The following is a 22,200-nucleotide window of genomic DNA, read 5'->3' as shown; positions in this document are numbered from 1 at the left end:
CCACCACCCCCAGCCCCCACCCCAGTGTGATAGTGTTAGGAGGCAGGGCCTTTGGGAGGTGATTAGGTTTAGATGAGGTCATGAGAGTAGAGCCCCCATGATGGGATAAGAGGAAGAGGCTAAATCTCTCTCTCTCTCTGTCTCTCTCTTTCTTCTTCCTCCTCCTCCTCCTCCTCCTCCTCTTCTTCTTCTTCTTCTTCTTCTTCTTCTCCCTCCCCCCCTTCCTCTCTCTCTCTGTCTCTCCCCCTCTCCCTCTCCCTCTCTCTCCTTTCTCTCTGCTATACGAGGACACAACAAAAAGGTAGCTGTCTCCAAGCCAGGGAGAGAGCTCTTCCCCCAAACCAAATCTGTTGGCACCCTAATCTTGAACTTCCTAGCCTCCATAACTGAGAAATAAATGTCTGTTGTTCAAGCCATGCAGTTTGTGGTATTTGTTACAGTAGCCCGAACTGACTGATACACTCTGGAAACCTAATTCTACTCCTTGGGGATTAGTGGTCTTTGCTTGTTGAGGGTTATGACTGGAATTGGAATCTTTTCCCAACTATTTTTGCAAAGTGTGTCTCTCTTGTTATATGTGGTCATTGAAGTTTCTCTTTCATTGCGTCTCTGTTCAGCTAGTGAACCGACAAAGATGTTCTTAGGAATTGGGTCTTGTCTCTTTGAATTCCCTCTGGCTGGGAAGCCACTTGGGCTTATCGTGGCTGAAACCTCTATGCCAGCCTCTCTGCAGTCAAAAGAAGCATAGAACTTCTAGAAAACAAAATGTTAAAATTCTGTGTTATACACTTCCTACTTTTTGGTATTCCGTGTCTCTCCTTAAATGAAATGAAGACAAGTTGGTAACCCAGTTTTGATTTCAGGAGTTTGGTAGAAGCTACTTGCTGAGGTAATTGGTCTGGTTGTGTTTTCATTGGCATCTGTGAGTAACTGGTATTGCCTCTGTTCAGAGGTTGGAAAATGGCACTCTGGAATGACAGTTTGGCTCTTCACAGTTGAGCCAAGTGTAGCTCAGCACTTTGAGGACATTTCCCATTGTGTTCCTAGTGTACATGATTGCTAAGTTGGGTAGGATTGTGCCTACTATTTTTTCCTCTCTATCCTAGATATTCTGATTGTTTTATTCTGATGTGTCTCTGATATGTAGATTTTTTAGAACAGGCTTTTAAATTACATACCATAAAATTTACTCACTGTATGTAAACAATTCAATGATTTTTAGTAAACTTACAGAGTTGTACAGACAAGACTGTAGTCCAAATTTTAGGACATTTCTATCCCTCCCAAAAGTCACCTCAAGCCCTTTGGCAGTCACTCTGTTCTTGCCCTGCCCAAGTCACCACTGATCTAGTCTTTCTGTGTAGACTTGTCTTTTTAGAGAGTTAACATATGTCTGGCTTCTTGCACTGTGTCATGTTTTTGAGATTCATCTCCATTGTAGGATAGATCAGTACTTTGTTACTTTATATTTCTGTTCTTCTTTTCTCTTTCCTTTTCTTTCTTTCCTTCCTTCCTTCCTTCCTTCCTTCCTTCCTTCCTTCTTTCTGGCTCCATGCCTACTTTAAATGGGCTTGGACTCACAACCCTGAGATCAAGAGTCTACTGACTAAGCCGGCCAGGCGTCTCATTAGTTTGTATTTCTGACCAATACTCTGTCATATGATCTATCACATCTTGTTTGTCCATTGACCAATTTTGATGGACATTTTGTTGTTTCTGTTTTGTGTCCATTATGAATAGTGCTGCTATAGACACTTGTGTACAAGTGTTTGCATGAACATTTGTTTTCATTTCCCTTGGGTAGGAAATTGCTGGGTCTCTCTTTAACATTTTGAGAACTTGACCAATTGTTTTCCAAAGTGGCTGTGCCATGTTTCACCTCCCCACCAATAATGTTATGGGGGCTCCAGTTTCTCCACAACATCACTAACACTTGTTATTGTCTGCTTTATTATTATAACTATCATAGTGGGTGTGAAGTGGCGTCTCATTACACAATCATTTTCCTAATGATAATAAGCATCTTTTCATATGCTTTTTCCCCATAGGTCTATTTTATTTTTAAATTCTTTGACCATTTTTTATGTGGTTGTCTTGTTATTATGGACTTTGTAGGAGTTTTATATATTCTGGGTAGAAATCCCTTTATCAGATACATGATTTGAAAATATTTTCTCCCTTTCTGTGGATTGTCTTTCTTGAAGGTGGTTTTTGAATTACAGAGGATTTTATTTTTTTTTTCTCCAATGAATCAAGCACAATTTATTTTAGAACTAAAAGGACAGACTGAGCAAAAGAAAGTTTTATCCTAAACTTTCCCAATAGACATTTTCTCCCCAGACTGCATGTTATCAATTTTAAGTCCCATCAGTGGTCTTCATACTGTTCATAGAGGATGTACAGATTGTGTCATTTCCTTAAAGAGTCAAGTTTGAAAATAGTATTTCTACTTTTTGTGCTTTAGAATTATTTGTAAGTAATCTCTGTGCCCAACCTGGGGTTTGAACTCACAACCCCAAGATCAAGAGTTGCATGCTCTACCTACTGAGCCAGCCAGATGCCCCACTTTTTGTGCTTTAGAACAACTCCCAAAACATACTATTATGCTCCCAGCTCATAACTGTTCAATTCATTCTTTCTTCTTGAAATAACTTAGAGCAAGAGAATCATTTACTTTGTACATTTTCAAAAGCAGAACTTGTCCATTTTCTCTCCAGTGTTCATGGAGGGAAAAACTAGTCCAACTCAACAGATGAGCAAAAAGTCTTTTTCCTATTTTGGCTTCTCTGGTTTAAGTGACCAGAGAAAATCATTAGCTGTTTTTATTTTGGTTTCAACATAATAGCATCTATAGCCTTTTCTTCCTCCGAAGCCAACACTGGTCTTTCACATTCAAAACATGAACATTTCAGAGCTTTGCAGTTTTCCTCCTTCAGATACTGCCCAGCCAACTCAAGGGGAGCACACCTCAGAAGACAGAAGACCCTCCCAGGTCCTCATTCGCCTTCTCCGCTGCTTCCTCCCCTCACACTCAGGGCACCATGATACACAGGCCTGATTGCTTGTGCCTTGCACACAGATGGGGCCCAGACCTGGCTGGACACAAGGTCAAAGGATTTTAAGTTTGATGAAGACCAATGTACCTGTTTTTTTTTGTTTGTTTGTTTTTTGTTTTTTTTTTGTTTTTGTCACTTGCCTTTGGTGTCATATCCAGTTCATTGCCTAATCCAGAGTCACAGAGGTTTATTCTTTTGCTTTGTTCCAAGAGTCATAGTTTCAGCTCTTCTGTTTAGGTCCCTGAACCACTTGGGGTTCATTTTTGTGAATGATGTGAGAAATGAATCAAATTTCTTTTTTCTTTTCTTTTCTTTTCTTTTCTTTTCTTTTTTATTTTATTTATTTATTTATTTATTTATTTATTTATTTATTTATTTAGTATGACGCTATTCAGTGATCTCAGCAATATTTGTTGAAAGATGGATGTTTCCCTACTGAATTGTCTTGTCATCCTTGTCAAAAACCAGTTGACCATAAGGATAAAGGTTTGTTTCTGGACTCTTGAGTTCCATCTCATTAATCCACGCTGTAACCTTTCGCCAGTACCACACCATCATCATTGTCATGACCGTGTAGTAAGTTTGCACTCAGCAAGAGTCCACCAACTTGTTTCTTTTTCAGGATTGTTTTTGTCTATTCTGGGTCTTTTGTGTTTCCATGTGAATATTGGGATAAACTAAGGGCTTAACAGTGCCCTAACTGGGAGAATTAGGGAGGTCTTGTTACCACCCCCCCTAGAGGTGCACCCCCCTGCACCTGTAAGGTTTCTGTTGTTACCGCTGGCTCTTCATGTGGCCTCCTGTACCGTAATCCCATGCTTGGGGAAGGACCCTAGTGCAGCAGGTAAGGGTGGAAGTCCACGCCCCCCCCCCTTTTAAATTGAAGTATAGTTGGTACACAAGGTTACATTAATTTTCAGTGGATAGCATATCGGATAAGTTGATACTTGATGCTGTGCTCACTACCAGTGTAGCTACTGTCTGTCACCATCCAACACTATTATAGTATCGTTGATCATACTCCTTGTGCTGTATCTTAATTTACCCCTATGCTTTATTCGTTCCTTAACTGGAAGCCTCTATCCCCCACTCCCCTTCACCCATTCTGCTCCTCACCCAACCCCCCTACCCTCTGGCAACCATCAGTTCTATGTATTTATGGGTCCCTTTCTGCCTTTTCTTTTTCTGTTTATTTGTTGAGTTTTTTAGATTCTGCATATAAGTGAAATCATGTAGTGTTTGTCTTTCTCTGTCTTATTTTATTTAGCATAATACTCTCGAGGTCCATCCATGTTATTGCAAATGGCAAGATTTCATTCTTTTTTGTGGCTGAGTGATATTCCTCTGTGTGTGTGTGTGTGTGTGTGTGTGTGTGTGTGTGTGTGTATCACGTTTTCATTATCCATTCCTCTATGGGTAGACCCTTGGGTTACTTTCATAGTTTGGCCATTGTAAATAATGCCTCAGTAAGCATAGGGGTGCATGTATCCTTAACACTTGTGTTTTCATTTGCTTTGGGTAAATACCCAGTAGTGAAATTATTGGGTCATATGGTAATTCTATTTTTAATTTTTGACACACCTCCATACTGTTTTCTAGAGTGGCTGCACCAGTTTGCACTCCCAGCCAACAGTACAAAAGGGTTCCCCTTTCTCTGCATCCTCACCAACATCTGTTGTTTCCTGAGTTGTTAATTTTAGCCATTCTGACAGGTGTGAGGTGGTATCTCATTGTAGTTTTGATTTGTATTTCCCTTATGATGAGTGATGTTGAACATCTTCTTATGCTTATGTGTCTGTTAGCCATCTGGATGTCTTCTTTGGAGAAGTGCCTAATCAGATCCTCTGCCCAGTTTTTAATTGAGTTGTTTGTTAGTTTGTTTTGGTGATGAGTTGTGTAAGTTCTTTATGTATTTTAGATATTAACTGCTTATCAGATGTATTATTTGCAAATATCTTTTTTCCATTCAGCAGGTTATCTGTTTGTATTATCAGTGATTTCCTTTGGTGTGCAGAAGCTTTTTATTTTATGAAAATAAAAAATGAAACAGTTTGTTTTTCACTTTTGTTTCCGTTGCTTAAAGAGACATATCCACAAATATGTTACTAAAGCCGATGTCTAGGTGATTACTGTGTGTGTTTTCTTTTAGGAGTTTTATGCATTCATGTCTCACATCTAATCCATTAATCCATTTTGAGCTTATTTTTGTGTAAAGTGTAAGAAAGGGTCCTATTTTATTCTTTTGCATGAGGCTGTCCAATTTTCCCAACACCATTTGTTGAAGATACTGTCTTTTCCCCATTGCATATTCTTGTGTCCTTCATCATAGATTAATTGACCTATAAGTGTGGGTATATTTCTGGCTCTCTGTTCTGTTCCTCTGATTTGTGTGTCTGTTTTAGTGCCAATACCATACTGTTGTGATCACTGTCACTTTGTAGTATATCCTGAAATCTGGGATTGTTATAACTCCAGCTTGGGTCTTATTTCTCTAGATCACTTTGGCTATTTGAGGTCTTTTGTTGTTCCATACAAATTTTAGTATTATTTGTTCTAATTCTGTGAAAAATGCTCTTGGTGTTTTGATAGAGATTGTATTAAATTTGTAAATTGCTTTGGGTAGTATGGATGTTTTAACAATATTAATTCTTCCAGTCCGTGAGCATGGTATATATTTCCATTTCTTTGTGTCATCTTTAATTTCTTTCATCAATGTCTTAATAGTTTTCAGAGTACAAGTCTTCCACCTCCTTGGTTAAATTTATTCCTAAGGTATTTTATTATTTTTGGTACATCTGTAAGTGAGATTCTTTTTTTCTCAGTTTCTCTTTCTGCTACTTCGTTATGGCTATTCATACTCTTGAACTACTTCTTGCTTCAGTTTTGGAAGGTTGTGGTTTTTGAGTGTTTTGTCTGTTTCATAAAAGTCCAATTTATTGGTGTGAAATTGGGTATGGTATCCCCTAGGAGCCTTTCCAGGGCTAAAGGCTCTATGGTGATGCCTCCATCACTCCTGATGTTGGTGATATGCATTTTCTTTGTTTTATTTTGGATCATTTTTTGTAAGGGTTTTCTTTTTTTTTTTTTTAATTATTTCAAAGAACCAACTTTTGGCTTTTTTAATATTTTCTTTTTTTCTGTTTTCGATTTCATTGATTTCTGCTTTTCCTTTATTCTACTTACTTTGGGTTCAATTTATAACTTTTTGAGACAGAAGCTTAAATCGCTGATTTTAAATCTTTCTAAGAAGTTTTCCAACATCCACTGAAAGCTATAAATTTTCCTCATGACTGCTCCACTTGCACCCTGCCATTTTTTGCATATTGGTTTGTTTCACTCACTTCAGATTTTTTTTGATTCCCTTTACTTAGAATCGTATTTAATTTCCAGATATTTGAGGATTTTCTATTAGCCTTTTGTTATTAATTTCAAATGTCATTTGTTTGAGGACAGAGGATATGCTCTGTATGATTTCAATACTTGAAATTTATTGAGATGTGTTACATTTTTTTAATGTTCTGAATACACTTTAAAGAGTGTATTCAGCAGATGGATGTTGGTTCCATAAATATCAATCAAGTTGAGTTGTTTAAATAGTGTTTATATTCTCACTAATTGTTTTTGTCTTATTGCTATATTATGGAGAGAAATTTGTTAAAACCTACAACTGTGGTTGTCTATTTCTTTTAGTTTGTTTTTGCTTAATGAATTTTGAAATTTTGTCAGATATACTTGTTTAGTATTCAGTCTTTTTGTTGGATTGGTGGATTGTTGATGGATTATTATGCATTGTCTGTCTTTATCCTTGGTAACATCCTTGTCTTAAGGTTTACTACTGGCACGATGCATCTTTTTACCAATACCTTTGCTTTTGACATGTCTGTGCCCTTATATTTCACAGTCTCTTGTAAACAAGATATAGCTGTGTCTTGTTTTCGTTTTTGAATCCAGGCTGACAATCTGCCTTTAAATTAGAGGATTTGGTCTATTTACATTTAATATAATTACTAATATGGCTATATTTAAGTCTACCACCTTGATTATTTTCTATTTTTTCCATTTGATCTTTGTTCCTTTGCTTTTCCTTTCCTGCTTCTATTTTTTTTTTTCATCACAAGATCTCGTGGTGTTATTAGTGGTTATTTTACAGCTGTACCATCTGATATGGTAGGCACTAGCCACATGTAATTAAGTTTAAAACTCAGTCCTGCATTAGGAGCCACACTGTAGATGCCCAGTAACCACATGTGCCTATTACCATATTGGACAGACAGATTACTGCAGAAATTTCCATCCGATGGCTCTCTACAGATTCAGATCAGGATTTATTTGGAGTCAGAATCACCCAAGGTCAAACCTGAAAAAAGAGCAACATTTTTCAGAAGACATGTGTGTCTTTTCCTTTTTATTTTTATTTTAAAAAATTGTTTTTAAGTTTATTTATTTATTTGTAGAGAGAGACAGAGAGTGCCAGCAGGGGTGAATCAGAGAGAGGGAGAGAGAGAATCCCAAGCAGGCTCTGCACCGTCAGCACTGAGCTTGACTGGGGCTCAAACTCACAAACTGCAAGATCATGATCTGAACCAAAATCAGGAGTCAGACACTTAGCTGACTGAGCCACCCAGGCACCCCAGAAGACATGCGTTTCTATTGTGGGCTTATTACTGATAGCTTTGTGTCTGTAGACAGAAGAGATATGCTCTTGGCCTCGGTTTTCCTTTCTAAAACACGGGGTAGTTATTCCTGCTCTTCTGCTTCATGGAGTGCTTGGGTAAAATGTAGCCCTGTAAAATGGCTAAGTGCTGTATGAAGGCTAAAGCACTCTTCAAGAAAACGCACTGAAACCCCGTTGACTGTTCTGTGTTTTGTTTGGTCTTTTAGGTTGCTGACAGAGCTGGAGTCCCCTTCCTGGTGGCCCTTTAGCTCCAAGCTTTGGAAGATGCCATCAGAAACAAAGCTTAAGGGAGACGCTTCAATGGCTAGTCCCAAAGCTCTTGGGAAGGAAGGGGTAGTGGTCAGAATTCCTGCTGTTGTCTCCCAGAGAACAGCATCCCATGTCAAACCAGGGAGTCTCACCGTCCTAGTGTCTGGACTGGAAATCCATGATTCGAGTTCTGCGCTCATGCACAGGTTCGAAAGAGAAGACGTGGATGACATTAAGGTTCACACGCCCTATGAGATCAGCATCCGCCAGCGGTTCATTGGGAAGCCTGACATAGCCTATCACTTGATATCTGCCAGGATGCCAGAGGCCATCCCCGTTTTGGAGGTGCAGTTCAGCAAAAAGATGGAGGTGTTAGGAGATGCCCTGACACCCAGCAGCACCAAAACCTCCTCCCCAGCAGAGAAGGGCTGCTCCATGTGGCACACAGGTGAGTGACCGCTGGTACAGGCCCTGCACAAGTCTCCAGAATCATGGTCAAACGCAGCATGCCTGTGGCACGTCCGTCATTTGAGGCATTGCTTGGAGTAGCTGCTGGTTTCCAGGCACCAGCAACTGTGCATTTGTTAGCAGGTGAGAACAACTTCGAGCCCCTTTCCTTAGTTCCTACCACCTCGAAGTGGGCAAGTCCCAGACTCAGGTGTACCACACACTCAAATGGGAGCCAGGCAGGTTTCTCCGGAGTCTGCTTTCTATCCAGAACAGAGGAGGGCTCCAGGGTAGGTGTTTTCACCTCTTTCCTTTGTGGGACTTAATTGACACTAACATGCCGGCTCTGCACCCCCGACCTGGGCCCATTCCAGGAATGTGTCTGGGAATCAGAATCCTGGACAACCGTGCAGATACATTTTGTGGGTTTGTAGGCCTTGGTGAGGGCCCATGGAGTCCTCCCATGTGTCTCCATGGAGAGCGTGGGGCTGGACGTATGCCTTTGGACAGCCTGGGACCACCTGACTCCTCAGGCTCGCCTTCCTGATGGGTGTCAGGTAACATCTTGGTCACGTCTTTAGTCTTTTTTTTTCTTTTTAAAAATTTTTTTTACATTTATTTATTTTCTTTCTCTTTTTTTTTTCAATATGAAATTTATTGTCAAATTGGTTTCTATACAACACCCAGTGCTCATCCCAACAGGTGCCCTCCTCAATGCCCATCACCCACTTTCCCCACCCTCCCACTCCCATCAACTCTCAGTTTATTCTCAGTTTTTAAGAGTCTCTTATGGTTTGGCTCCCTCCCTCTCTAACTTTTTTTTTTCTTTCCCCTTCCCCATGGTCTTCTGTTAAGTTTCTCAGGATCCACATAAGAGTGAAAACATATGGTATCAGTCTTTTTCTCTATGACTTATTTCACTTAGCATAACACTCTCCAGTTCCATTCACATTGCTACAAAAGGCCATATTTCATTCTTTCTCATTGCCAAGTAGTATTCCATTGTGTATATACCACAATTTCTTTATGCATTCATCAGTTGATGGGCATTTAGGCTCTTTCCATAATTTGGCTGTTGAAAATGCTGCTATAAACATTGGGGTACCAGTGCCCCTCTGCCTCAGCACTCCTGTATGCCTTGGGTAAATTCCTAGCAGTGCTATTGCTGGATCATTGGGTAGATCTATTTTTAATTTTTTTTTCAACATATGAAGTTTATTGTCAAATTGGTTTCCATACAACACCCAGTGCCCATCCCAGAAGGTGCCCTCCTCAATACTCATCACCCACCCTCCCCTCCCTCCCACCCCCCATCAACCCTCAGTTTGTTCTCAGTTTTTAAGAGTCTCTTATGCTTTGGCTCTCTTCCACTCTAACCTCTTTTTTTTCTTCCCCTCCCCCATGGGTTTCTGTTAAGTTTCTCAGGATCCACATAAGAGTGAAACCATATGGTATCTGTCTTTCTCTGTATGGCTTATTTCACTTAGCATAACACTCTCCAGTTCCATCCGTGTTGCTACAAAGGGCCATATTTCATTCTTTCTCATTGCCACGTAGTACTCTATTATGTATATAAACCACAATTTCTTTATCCATTATTCATCAGTATTTTTAATTTTTTGAGGAACCTCCATACTGTTTTCCAGAGTGGCTGCACCAGTTTGCGTTCCCACCAACAGTGCAAGAGGGTTCCCATTTCTCCACATCCCCTCCAGCATCTATAGTCTCCTGATTTGTTCATTTTAGCCACTCTGACTGGCGTGAGGTGGTATCTCAGTGTGGTTTTGATTTGTATTTCCCTGATGAGAAGTGACATTGAGCATTTTTTCATGTGTCTGTTGGTCATCTTGATGTCTTTTTTGGAAAAGTGTCTACTCATGTCTTCTGCCCATTTCTTCACTGGATTATTTGTTTTACAGGTGTGGAGTTTGGTGAGATCTTTATAGATTTTGGATACTAGCCCTTTGTCTGATATGTGATTTGCAACTATCTTTTCCCATTCCGTAGGTTGCCTTTTAATTTTGTTGATTGTTTCCTTTGCAGTGCAGAAGCTATCTATCTGGATGTGGTCCCAATAGTTCATTTTTGCTTTTAATTCCGTTGCCTTTGGAGATGTGTCAAGTAAGAAATTGCTGCGGCTGAAGTCAGAGAGGTTTTTTCCTGCTTTCTCCTCTAGGGTTTTGATGGTTTCCTGTCTCACATTCAGGTCCTGTATCCCTTTCGAGTTTATTTTTGTGAATGGTGTAAGAAAGTGGTCTAGTTTCATCCTTCTGCACGTTGCTGTCCAGTTCTCCTAGCACCATTTCTTAAAGAGACTGTCTTTTTTCCATTGGATATTCTTTCCTGCTTTGCCAAAGATTAGTTGGCCATCCTTTTGTGGGTCCAATTCTGGAGTCTGTATTCTATTCCATTGGTTATGTGTCTGTTTTTGTACCAACACCATGCTGTATTGATGATGACAGCTTTGTAGTAGAGGCTGAAGTCTGGGATTGTGATGCCTCCTGCTTTGGTCTTCTTCTTCAGTATTACTTTAGCTATTAGGGATCTTTTGTGGTCCCATACAAATTTTAGGATTGCTTGTTCTAGCTTCTAGAAGAATGCTGGTGCAATTTTGATTGGGATTGCATTGAATGTGTAGATTGCTTTGGTAGTGTTGCCATTTTAACAATATTTATTCTTCAGATCCATGAGCATGGAAGGTTTTTCCATTTCTTTGTATCTTCTTTAATTTCCTTCATAAGCTTTCTATAGTTTTCAGCATACAGATCTTTTAACATCTTTGGTTAGGGCTTATTCCTAGGTATTTTGTGATTCTTGGTGCAATTGTGAATGGGATTAGTTTCTTTATTTGTCTTTCTGTTGCTTCATTATTAGTGGATAAGAATGCAACTGATTTCTGTACATTACTTTTGTATCCTGCGACTTTGCTGAATTCATGTTATCAGTTCTAGCAGCCTTTTGGTGGAGTCTGTTGGGTTTTCCGTATACAATATCATGTCATCTGCAAAAAGTGAAAGCTTAACTTCATCTTTGCCAATTTTGATGCCTTTGATTTCATTTTGTTGTCTGATTGCTGATGCTAGAACTTCCAACACTATGTTAAACAATAGCGGTGACAGTGGACATCCCTGTCGTGTTCCTGATCTCAGGGGGAAAGCTCTCAGTTTTTCCCATTGAGGATGATATTAGCTGTGGGCTTTACATAAATGGCTTTTATGATGTTTAAATATGTTCCTTCTACCCTGACTTTCTCGAGGGTTTTTATTAAGAAAGGATGCTGAATTTTGTCAAATGCTTTTTCTGCATCAATTGACAGGATCATATGGTTCTTTTCTTTTATTAATGTGATGTATCACATTGATTGATTTGCAAATGTTGAACCAGCCCTGCAGCCCATTAATCACAAACATAATCAACCTTATTGAGAATGTGGTAATTGCAGGGGATTTTAATACCCCACTTACAGCAATGGATAAATCATCTAGACACAGGATCAATAAAGAAACAAGGGCCCTGATTGATACATTGGATCAGATGAACTTCACAGATATATTTAGAACTCTGTATCCCAAAGCAACAGAATATACTTTCTTCTCAAGTGCACATTGAACATTCTGCAAGATAGATCACATACTGGGTCACAAAACAGCCCTTCATAAGTATAAAAGAATTGAGATCACACCATGCACACTTTCAGACCACAATGCTATGAAACTTGGAATCAACCACAGGAAAAAGTCTGGAAAACCTCCAAAAGCATGGAGGTTAAAAACGCCCTACTAAAGAATGAATGGGTCAACCAGGCAATTAGAGAAGAAATTTAAAAATATATGGAAACAAATGAAAATGAACATACAACAATCCAAACGCTTTGGGAAACAGTGAAGGCAGTCTTGAAAGGAAAATACATTGCAATGCAGGCCTATCTCAAGAAAGAAGAAAAATCCCAAATACAAAATCTAACAGCACACCTAAAGGAAATAGAAGCAGAGCAGCAAATACACCCCAAACCCAGAAGAAGAAGAGAAATAATAAAGATCAGAGCAGAAATAAACAACATAGAATCTAAAAAAAACTGTAGAGCAGATCAATGAAACCAAGAGTTGGTTTTTTTGAAAAAATTAACAAAATTGATAAACCTCTAGCCAGGCTTCTCAAAAAGAAAAGGGAGAGGACCCAAACAGATAAAATCATGGGGGAGCCTGGGTGGCTCAGTCGGTTAAGCGGCTGACTTTGGCTCAGGTCATGATCTCACAGTCCGTGAGTTCGAGCCCTGTGTCGGGACCTGTGCTGACAGCTCAGAGCCTGGAGCCTGTTTCAGATTTTGTGTCTCCCTCTCTCTCTCCCCTCCCCTCTTCATGCTGTGTCTCTCTCTGTCTCAAAAATAAATAAACTTTAAAAAAAATTGGATAAAATCATGAATGAAAATGGAATTATTACAACCAATCCCTCAGAAATACAAGCAATTATCGGGGAATACTATGAAAATTATATGCCAACATACTGGACAACCTGGAAGAAATAGACAAATTCCTAAGCACCCACACACTTCCAAAACTCAAACAGGAAGAAATAGAAAACTTGAACAGACCCATAACCAGCGAAGAAATTGAATCAGTTATCAAAAATCTTCCAACAAATAAGAATCCGGGACCAGATGGTTTCCCTGGGGAATTCTACCAGACTTTTAAAGCAGAGATAATACCTATCCTTCTCAAGCTGTTCAAAAAAATAGAAAAGGAAGGCAAACTTCCAGACTCATTCTATGAAGCCAGCATTACTTTGATTTCCAAACCAGAGACCCAGTAGAAAAAGAACTACAGGGCAATATCCCTGATGAATATGGATGCAAAAATTCTCAACAAGATACTAGCAAATTGAATTCAACAGCATATAAAAAGAATTATTCACCATGATCGAGTGGGATACATTTATTTATTTTTGAGAGACAGAGCGTGAGCAGGGGCGGGGCAGAGAGAGGGAGACACAGAATCAGAAGCAGGCTCCAGACTCTGAGCTGTCAGCACAGAGCCGGACGCAGGGCTTGAACTCACAAATCGTGAGATCATGACCCTAGCTAAAGTTGGATGCTTAACCGACTAAGCCACCCAGGCGCCCCATGTCTTTAGTCTGTATTTTTGTCTCTGTGAATGATTGTGAGAAGGCGTGTCTCACACCTTTTATTTGTTTTGTGGCCTCACAGGTTTGTCTCTGTGGACTGCCTATCCCGTTTGTTTTTCTACCGTGCTGTTTCTTCATTTGATCTGTAGTAGCACCTTATTTGTTGTAGATATGTATCCCTTGTTGACTTCAGGGGCTACCAGTACCTCTCCCAGATGGTCATTTTCCACCACAGAAATGTTTAATGTTGCTGTGGTCACATCCACCATGTTTCCCCTTCAGTTTGTTTTTGAGTCCAGCTTAAGAAATCCCAGAGTCATAAAGTATCGTATTTTATAATACTGGTGTTATATGTGATCTTACTTCTATAATATAGCAATTTTTCTGACAGGCCAGTAGTCCTTCCTTATTAACTTTGATTGCCAGGTGTCTGTTAAAGTAAGAGACATGTTTTTACTGTCCTGGTTTCTTTTTTCTCTGAAGTGATTGATTTCAGTGCTAATGTATAATCAATTTCCCTAACACATGAATATTGTGATGTTATTCTAAATGGAAGTTTCAAGAAGAAATGTGCTTAAAAATAGACCTGGTCCCATAAATACCAAGACATTGGGAATGTTAACGTAAAAACTTAATTTAAAAAACGTATTTTTTTGGTGCACCTAGGTGGCTTGGTTGGTTGAGCATCCAACTTCAGCTCAAGTCGTGATCTTGTGGCTCATGGGTTCGAGTCCCATGTCAGGCTTGCTTCTGACAGAGCCCGGAACCTATTTCAGATTCTGGGTCTCCCTCTCTCTCTGCTCCTCCCTTGCTCGCATGTGTGCTCTCTCTCTCTCTCAAATAACAATAAAACATTTTTAAAAAATGTATTTTCTTGGTGCTCCCAGATTTTTCTTTGGCCCCTCTCTCAAGGCCAGACTTAGAAGCCCATGACAAGGCCAAGGAGGGTGAGCAGTATGAGCCAGCATAAGACCCTGACCCAAGGGGCCTGGGCAGTGAGGGGAGACCAAGGACATGGTGCTGGGCACCCACAGCCCTTGTTCTCGTGGGGCTCCACCACATTCGTGGTTCGTGGGCTTTCTGTTAGAGCTGGCGTCTTCAGAGACAGGACATGGCTCAGGGGCCAGAACCCTGCGGCCAGGGTTTGGATCAGGAAGGGCACCAGCCAGGGCTGCTGACCACGGGCCAGACGTCTTCCTCCTCAGGGAAGCCACAGTCACCTACCGTCAGCCATGTCCGCACACACCTCCCGAGCAAGGTCCAGATTCGGGTTGGATTGAGTGATGGGGCCTGTGTTCGTGGAGTGAGTGGAGCCATATCAGGATGACACATGAGTTTTCACCTTAGGGCTAACATCAGCCTGTGCAGATTAAGACATGGAGTCCTCCCTTGGGGAGGCCACCCTGCCTGCCTGTGAGCTTCTGCAGGTGGTGAGGAGGGAGCTGGGGAAGGAGCTACAGGCCCCAGTTGTGAGCAGAGTGGTGTCTGACTTGCTGTGTGTCTCTGCTGTTGGCTGCAGCACCTGAGGTGGAGACCATGGCTGGACATCTCCAGCTGCTGTTGTGATAGAGCCTGTGGCCAGAAGGTGGCAGTGTAGTCACGGGACCCAGAGGAACTTCCCGGAGATCTCTGCAATCCTGTGCAGTGTAGGCGGCCCAGCCAGCGGCCCGGCCGGCCCAAGGTGTCTCCAGGGGCTTCGGGAGCCCGGACAACACAGGTGGGCAGCGTCCACCTTGGGGGAAAGCAGTGGAAAAACTGCTGTGTTTGCCTAGCTTCCAGCTTGGGGACAAGCTGTGAGGAGGGTACAGAGTCCCCGTGTCTCAGACACCGATTCCCCTGACGAAGCGATGCTCACACACTGTCGCTCTCCCAAGTCCGCGTTTTGTCCACATTCCCTCACGCCTGCTGTCCCCAACCGCGTGTGGTGTCCCATGGGATGTGTCTGTGTGGAGGTTGGCACGTTGTCTTATGTTGTCTCATGATCTTGGGCTGACAGGTTTCAGGAGGACTTAAGAGCAAGGCCCATGCATAGTGTTTTACAGAGTTTTGGGTACTTACTTTCATCTTTGCCAACTGGTCACCTTCTCTGACTGCCTATTTAAGAGGCCCTGGTCACCTGCTCACTCACCAAATGGAGATCTTACCCAACGCCTGCCCTCAGTGCCCCCTTGGCTGTCCTGCTTCCACACTGGGACATGTGCTCCGGACCAGACCTTAATGACCGCATCTCCAGCACCCAGGACGGGCCCGGGTGTCTAACAGTACATACATCTGTGTGACAGTAATGTCCCTGTGGAGGATCGCTCATTTAAGACTCTGGCTCCAGGTGGTAGAGTCCTGATCCCAGGGCGCAGGGACCACAGTGATCACAGACAGACCCTCACCCGTGTGGTCTCTAGGCCACGGGAACCATGCTACCACATATACCCTCCCTGTGTGGTTACTAGGACACAGGTACTCCCTGACCCCAGTGGACCCCCTGGAAGCTGTGTGGCTCTGACCCACTTGATCCCCTCCAAGGACCCATGGGTCCGAGCTGTGTGCTCTATAGTTTTTCACGTTTGCAGAGTACGGTGTTGTGGTTGTAGTTAGTGGAGACTGCTGTTTCCCTCGTTTCCACTCTCTGTCCTGTGCTTCCTGCGTAAGCAGGGGTGGGAGCATCCTCTGATGTTCTCTGGGCCCATCCCTCAGCCATCGTTGAGGTGTTGGGGTCCCAGGGACAAGGAGAATGACCTCTGGAGGCTCTGCTCTGCTCCCAGGTGCAGCTGCTGGGCCTGCTCTGGGCACACAGTGAGGCCAGGTGTGCGTCCACAGCTGCCCCTCCCAGCCCAGTCGTCGTTCCTAGAAAGTGAAATCATCCGTACATTCCCTTGTACCTTGAACGATTTGTGCTGATTCTGTTTAACTGAGATAATTAATGACTTCAGAGACAGAAACTATTTTGTACTGAAATTGATTTTTCTTCGGAGATATTTCAGAGCATTGAAGTCACTGAGTCAGTGACTCAGGTCTCAGTACAGAGCACGGGGGTGCTAAGCTCTGTGTGGATCTGCTGACCCCATAGCTCTTCATGAAAAATAGCCCTGACTTAGTATATTCCAGGAAGAAAAATTCTCTGTTTCGGCTTTCTGGTTAAGTAAAAACCCCTTTTGTTACACATTCAGAAGAGGTCAGCAAGCCCTCTAGAATATAGCTGCAGGTGTGTGAGCAGCGGTGGAGGCACACAGTGTTGGGCCCCGTGGGCTGCAGTCTTGGACACGCCGGCTGGAGAGGCCCAGCTGGAGAGTGCAGGGGCGGCACGGGACTGCCGGTGTGCAGGTGGAGTGATGCTGGGACAGGTGATGAGGAAAGGTGGTTGCTGCTGGTGTGACCAAGGTGGGGGACACGTCGGTGTGATGTGGGACGGGAGCCCCGGGGGACCGGGGAGTGGACACCGAGGAAGAAATTTGCCATAGAACTGCACTCACTGTGTTCTCACTGATAACTCTGTGACATCACGTGTGTCAGCTGGCTTTCTTTTAGTTCAATAACAGCTGTAGACCAGGTTTTCTGTTTTGGCCTCCATTCTTCCAGCCGGGCTCTGATGCTGCTTTTCTGTGGCCCACTTCAGAAAAGTGCTTTTCGTTATGTAACATTGTAGGTGGTGACATCTTTGATCACGTTAAGGCCAAACAGCACTGAATTGCGGCCTATGGAAAGTTCCTTGCTAATTAAAAGCCCTGAGGAAGTTGGAGGAGGATGGGGCTTTGGAGATTTTAGAACACAGGTTGCGAAAGCAATTTCACTGGTTGCAGTCAGCATTTATTTTATTAAAAATGTTTATTTCTTTTGAGAGAGACAGAGAGAGAGAGAGAGAGAGAGAGAGAGAGAGAATCCCAGGTAGGCTCTACACTGTCAGCGCAGAGCCTGACATGGGGCTCAAACTCACAAACCACAAGGTCATGACCTGAACTGAAATCAAGAGTTGGATGTTCAACTGACTGAGCCACCCAGGTGCCCCGGCTTTTTTTTTTTTTTTTTTTTTTTTTTTTTTTAAAGAATGGAGTAGAAAACCTGATGTGTGTGCATGGTTTTTTCTGGGAGGACATTTGGACCCCCTGGATGAGGGTGTGGTGTTCTCCATGGACCCACTACTCATGGGACACACACACGGTATGCACACACCTGCACAGGGCTTCCTCCAGCAGAGGCCAGCCAAGACCCAGGGTCTTGCCTCCACGCAGCCCCCGCTCTGCCCATGCATTCCTGAGTGCTCTCTGTGTGGCCTGGGCCCCTTTCCTCTGCAGGACCCTGAGAAACCTGTGTCTTGTCCTCACCCAGCCTGCACTTGTCCTGGACGAGGCCGTGCTTCCTTTGCTCCTCAGGGAGGATGACTGTGTAAGAGTTATGTGGAGAAACTCAAGTAGCAGAGGAGTCTGTGTATGTGTGGAGCTCGCCCCAGACCAGCATCCTTCTTCCTTTCCTGACTGTGCGTTCATCCGGCTGCTATGATGACTGCTCACCACCTCTGGGGTGGCCCTTCTGCGCCTCCTGTCCCACAGAAGCCAGAGATGCTGGCATCCAAACAGCTGACTCTCGTCCTGTGCACTTTCTGCTCTGCAGCTCCCAAAAATAAACGTGGCTATGCCACGTACCTGGATGCTTTGCATGATGGAGAAGGGCAGACTACAGACCCTGACTGATGCCCCAGGGCTGCAGATGGCGGTTGGTTGCACCCCACAGGAGGGCCTGTCTGCCCTTCCGCTCCTCAGGAGTTCACCGGGCGCAGGTGTTAGGGGACGGGAGACACCCCTGAGCAGTGCCGGGCCACATGTAGCGCTCTGACTCACCCCCAGCTCGGCGCGGCTGCACACTCAGCTTTGCTTGGCCCAAGCTGCTGGCCATTTCCTGTGCTCTGGAGAACCACAGCGTTGTGTGGGGTAAGACTCGGTGCTGCAGTTTCCAGCAGGGGATTTCCTGGGCGTTTCACCAGGGGTCAGCACATGGTACATCTGATACTCCAAACGTATGGTCTTTTCCCCCAGAGAAGGATAACGACCACTCGTGGGCCTTTCTTCAGATGTTAGCCACAGAACCAGACCTTGACTCTCCAGTCAGAGCAAGGCTAAGGGAGCAGCGTGGACCTGGGGTGGGAGTGAGGCTCAGGCAGCCCCCACCCAGCCCAGCGTAGCAGAGCTCAGGGACAGGGCCCTGCCACACCCACCTCCCCAGCAGGCACAGAGGCTGTGGACCAGTGCGTGTGTGAGAGAGCCCTGATGGCCCTCGAGCCCTCAACATCAGTCCGTGTAAAGTTCTGAATGTTCTTGGGTCATTCGCACCTCCAGGAAGATGTCACGGCTGTTTGACTTTCCTTTCCAGCGTCTGGGCTGATGGACCGGGCCGTGCACCACGAGCCCTGCCCAGGCAGCCAGGACGGCCAGCCACTCCAGCTGCAGACGACCCAGCCGTTCATTTCCGAGGGGGACGCCCAGGAACTGAGACAGGTAATGTGCGCTCCCGGTGCCGTGGCGCCTGCAGACATCTCCCTGCTGGTGTACATGGGCCACCGTGCATCTTGCTCTCTGCAGATGCAGAGAGCAGAGAAAGAGTGGTGCTTGTTCTGGGTCCTTGCACTTGGTGACGTGCAGACACGCCAGTGGGCCTGTACACACACGGTCTGCCTGTGGCCGCTCCTGCCTGTTGTACATGTGCAGATATGTGCATACATGTGTACTGTGTTTGTGTGCACTGTGTGTGTGTGCTCTGCGTGTGTCTGTATATGTGCATGTGCTTTGCGTGTGTCTGTGTGTGCCTGTACTGCGTGTGTGGTGTGTATGCATGTGTCTGTGTATGTCCGTGTGTGGGCTGTGTGTGCATATGCTGTGTGTGTGTCTGTCCATGTGTGTACTCTGTGTGAATGTGCTGTGTGTCTGTAGGTCCATGTGTGTCTGTGTGTGCATGTGCTGTGTGTGTATGTGTATGTCCACATGTGTGTGCATGTGTCTATGTCCATGTGTGGGCTGTATGTGTGCATGTGCTGTGCATACGTCTGTGTGCGTGTGCTGTGTGTATCTATGTATGTCCACGTGTGTGTGCATGTGCTATCCATGCATCTGTGTATATGGTGTGTGTGCATGTGTCTGTGTATAGGCTGTGTGTACATGTGCTGTGCATATGTCTGTGTATGTGTGTGTGCATGTGCTGTGTGTGTGTGTGCACGTGCTGTGCATGTGTCTGTATGTCCGTGTGTGTGCTCTGTGTGAGAGTGCTGTGTATGTGTCTATGTCCATGTGTGTCTGTGTGTGCATGTGCTTTGTGTGTGTATGTGTATGTCTACATGTGTGTGTGCTACGCATGTGTATGTGTATGTCTGTGTGTGTTCTGTGTGTGCATGTGCTGTGCATGTGTCTGTGTGTATGCTGTGTGGGTGTCTGTGTATGTCTGCGTGTGTTCTGTGTGTGCATGTGCTGTGCATGCGTCTGTGTGTGTGGTTATGTGTGCATGTGTCTGTATGTGTGTGGGCTGTGTGTGTGCATGTACTCTGCGTGTGTCTGTGTATGTCTCTGTGCATGTGCTGTGCGTGTGGTGTGTGTGCATGTGCCGTGCCTATGTGTATATCTGTATGTGTGCTGTGTGTGCATGTGCTGTGCATGTGTATGTGTATGTCTGCATGTGTGTGCATGTACTCTGCGTCTGTCTGTGTGTTCGTGTGCTGTGTGTCTGTGTATGTCCGTGTGTGTTCTGTATGTGCATGTACTGTGCATGCATCTCTGTGTGTGCTATGTGTACATGTGCTGTGTGTGTCCATGTGTTTGCTGTGTGTGTGTATGTCTGTGTGTCCATGTATGTGTGCATGTACTCTGCATGTGTGTATGTCTGTGTGCATGTGCTGTGTGTGTGGTGTGTGTGCATGTGCTGTGTATGTCTGCATATGTGTGCATGTGCTGTGCCGTGTGTATATGTCCGTGTGTGTGCTGTGTGTGCATGTGCTGTGTGTGTGTGTGCACGTGCTGTGCATGTGTCTGTATGTCCGTGTGTGTGCTCTGTGTGAGAGTGCTGTGTATGTGTCTATGTCCATGTGTGTCTGTGTGTGCATGTGCTTTGTGTGTGTATGTGTATGTCTACATGTGTGTGTGCTACGCATGTGTATGTGTATGTCTGTGTGTGTTCTGTGTGTGCATGTGCTGTGCATGTGTCTGTGTGTATGCTGTGTGGGTGTCTGTGTATGTCTGCGTGTGTTCTGTGTGTGCATGTGCTGTGCATGCGTCTGTGTGTGTGGTTATGTGTGCATGTGTCTGTATGTGTGTGGGCTGTGTGTGTGCATGTACTCTGCGTGTGTCTGTGTATGTCTCTGTGCATGTGCTGTGCGTGTGGTGTGTGTGCATGTGCCGTGCCTATGTGTATATCTGTATGTGTGCTGTGTGTGCATGTGCTGTGCATGTGTATGTGTATGTCTGCATGTGTGTGCATGTACTCTGCGTCTGTCTGTGTGTTCGTGTGCTGTGTGTCTGTGTATGTCCGTGTGTGTTCTGTATGTGCATGTACTGTGCATGCATCTCTGTGTGTGCTATGTGTACATGTGCTGTGTGTGTCCATGTGTTTGCTGTGTGTGTGTATGTCTGTGTGTCCATGTATGTGTGCATGTACTCTGCATGTGTGTATGTCTGTGTGCATGTGCTGTGTGTGTGGTGTGTGTGCATGTGCTGTGTATGTCTGCATATGTGTGCATGTGCTGTGCCGTGTGTATATGTCCGTGTGTGTGCTGTGTGTGCATGTGCTGTGTGTGTGTATGTCTGTGTATGTGTGCATGTACTCTGTGTATCTGTGTATGTCTGGGTGCATGTGCTTTGCGTGTGGTGTGTGTACATTTGCTGTATGTGTCTGTGTATGTCTGCATGTGTGTGCATGTGCTGTGCACGTGTATATGTCTGTGTGTGTGTTGTATGTTCATGTGCTGTGTATGTGTACATCTGCTGTGCATGTATCTGTGTGTGTGCTGTGTGTGCATGTGCTGTGTGCATGTCTGTATGTCCGTGTGTGTGTGTATGTGTGTGTGCAGGTGCCCCACAGGGGTGTGTACAACTGAGCACACTCACCCACATTTCTCTCAAGGGCTTGACACTGGATTCTTGCCTCTTTTTGTCCAGAAGTAGAACTTTAAACAATATTAGATGGAAATATTTTAATTTGTCTTCCTATGTTATTGCTGGACAGTAGTGATTTAACTTTTTCCTTTTTAAGTAATTTTGAAGCAAATGCCTAGACATCGTGCATGTGCACGTCGTAGACGTGTCAGTGCACGTCTGTAGAACGTAAGAACTGGTAGAAACCCCCACACCCTGCCACGCTCACCTGGGTTCACCAGACATCAGTCCTCGCGTTCAGGGAGGTGTGTGTGTGTTTGTGCCACTCAGGACCCGCACGCGGCCCCACGCAAGACACTCAGCAAAGCGCCTGCGTGTGTACAGCTTCTCTCTGCCCTTCCCGTTCGCTTCATGGTATATTTGTAGAGAAAACTTGGATTCCCTGGTTCATAGCTAGACACTTTGTCAGACTCAGGCTCTGCTTTGGAGAGGCTATTCCGTCAGTGGCACCTCACTCTTCCTCCAGGGCACACAGGAAGACCGTTCGTCTTTTAAACCTGTTTTTAAAGAAGTCCTATTGATGCATCTG

General features: G+C 44.2%; 1 protein-coding gene across 2 annotated transcripts in view; it reads left to right on the top strand.

The window, feature by feature from the left end:
* The window catches only part of SNAP47 (synaptosome associated protein 47), a 51,838-nt gene that overhangs the window by 20,827 nt on the left and 8,811 nt on the right, over positions 1–22,200 (top strand). Inside the window, exons 3-4 of one of the 2 annotated variants that reach the window (XM_047857938.1) lie at positions 7,938–8,428; positions 18,907–19,031. In XM_047857938.1, the coding sequence (XP_047713894.1) occupies positions 7,938–8,428; positions 18,907–19,031 (616 nt within the window). The remainder of the gene's footprint in view (positions 1–7,937; positions 8,429–18,906; positions 19,032–22,200) is intronic. The other variant, XM_047857947.1, reaches the window with a different exon arrangement.

Source organism: Prionailurus viverrinus, chromosome A1, assembly GCF_022837055.1.
Source record: "Prionailurus viverrinus isolate Anna chromosome A1, UM_Priviv_1.0, whole genome shotgun sequence".
Taxonomy (NCBI): Eukaryota; Metazoa; Chordata; class Mammalia; order Carnivora; family Felidae; genus Prionailurus; species Prionailurus viverrinus.
Note: the sequence above shows the minus strand (reverse complement) of the source record. Positions and strands in the feature narration are given on the sequence as shown.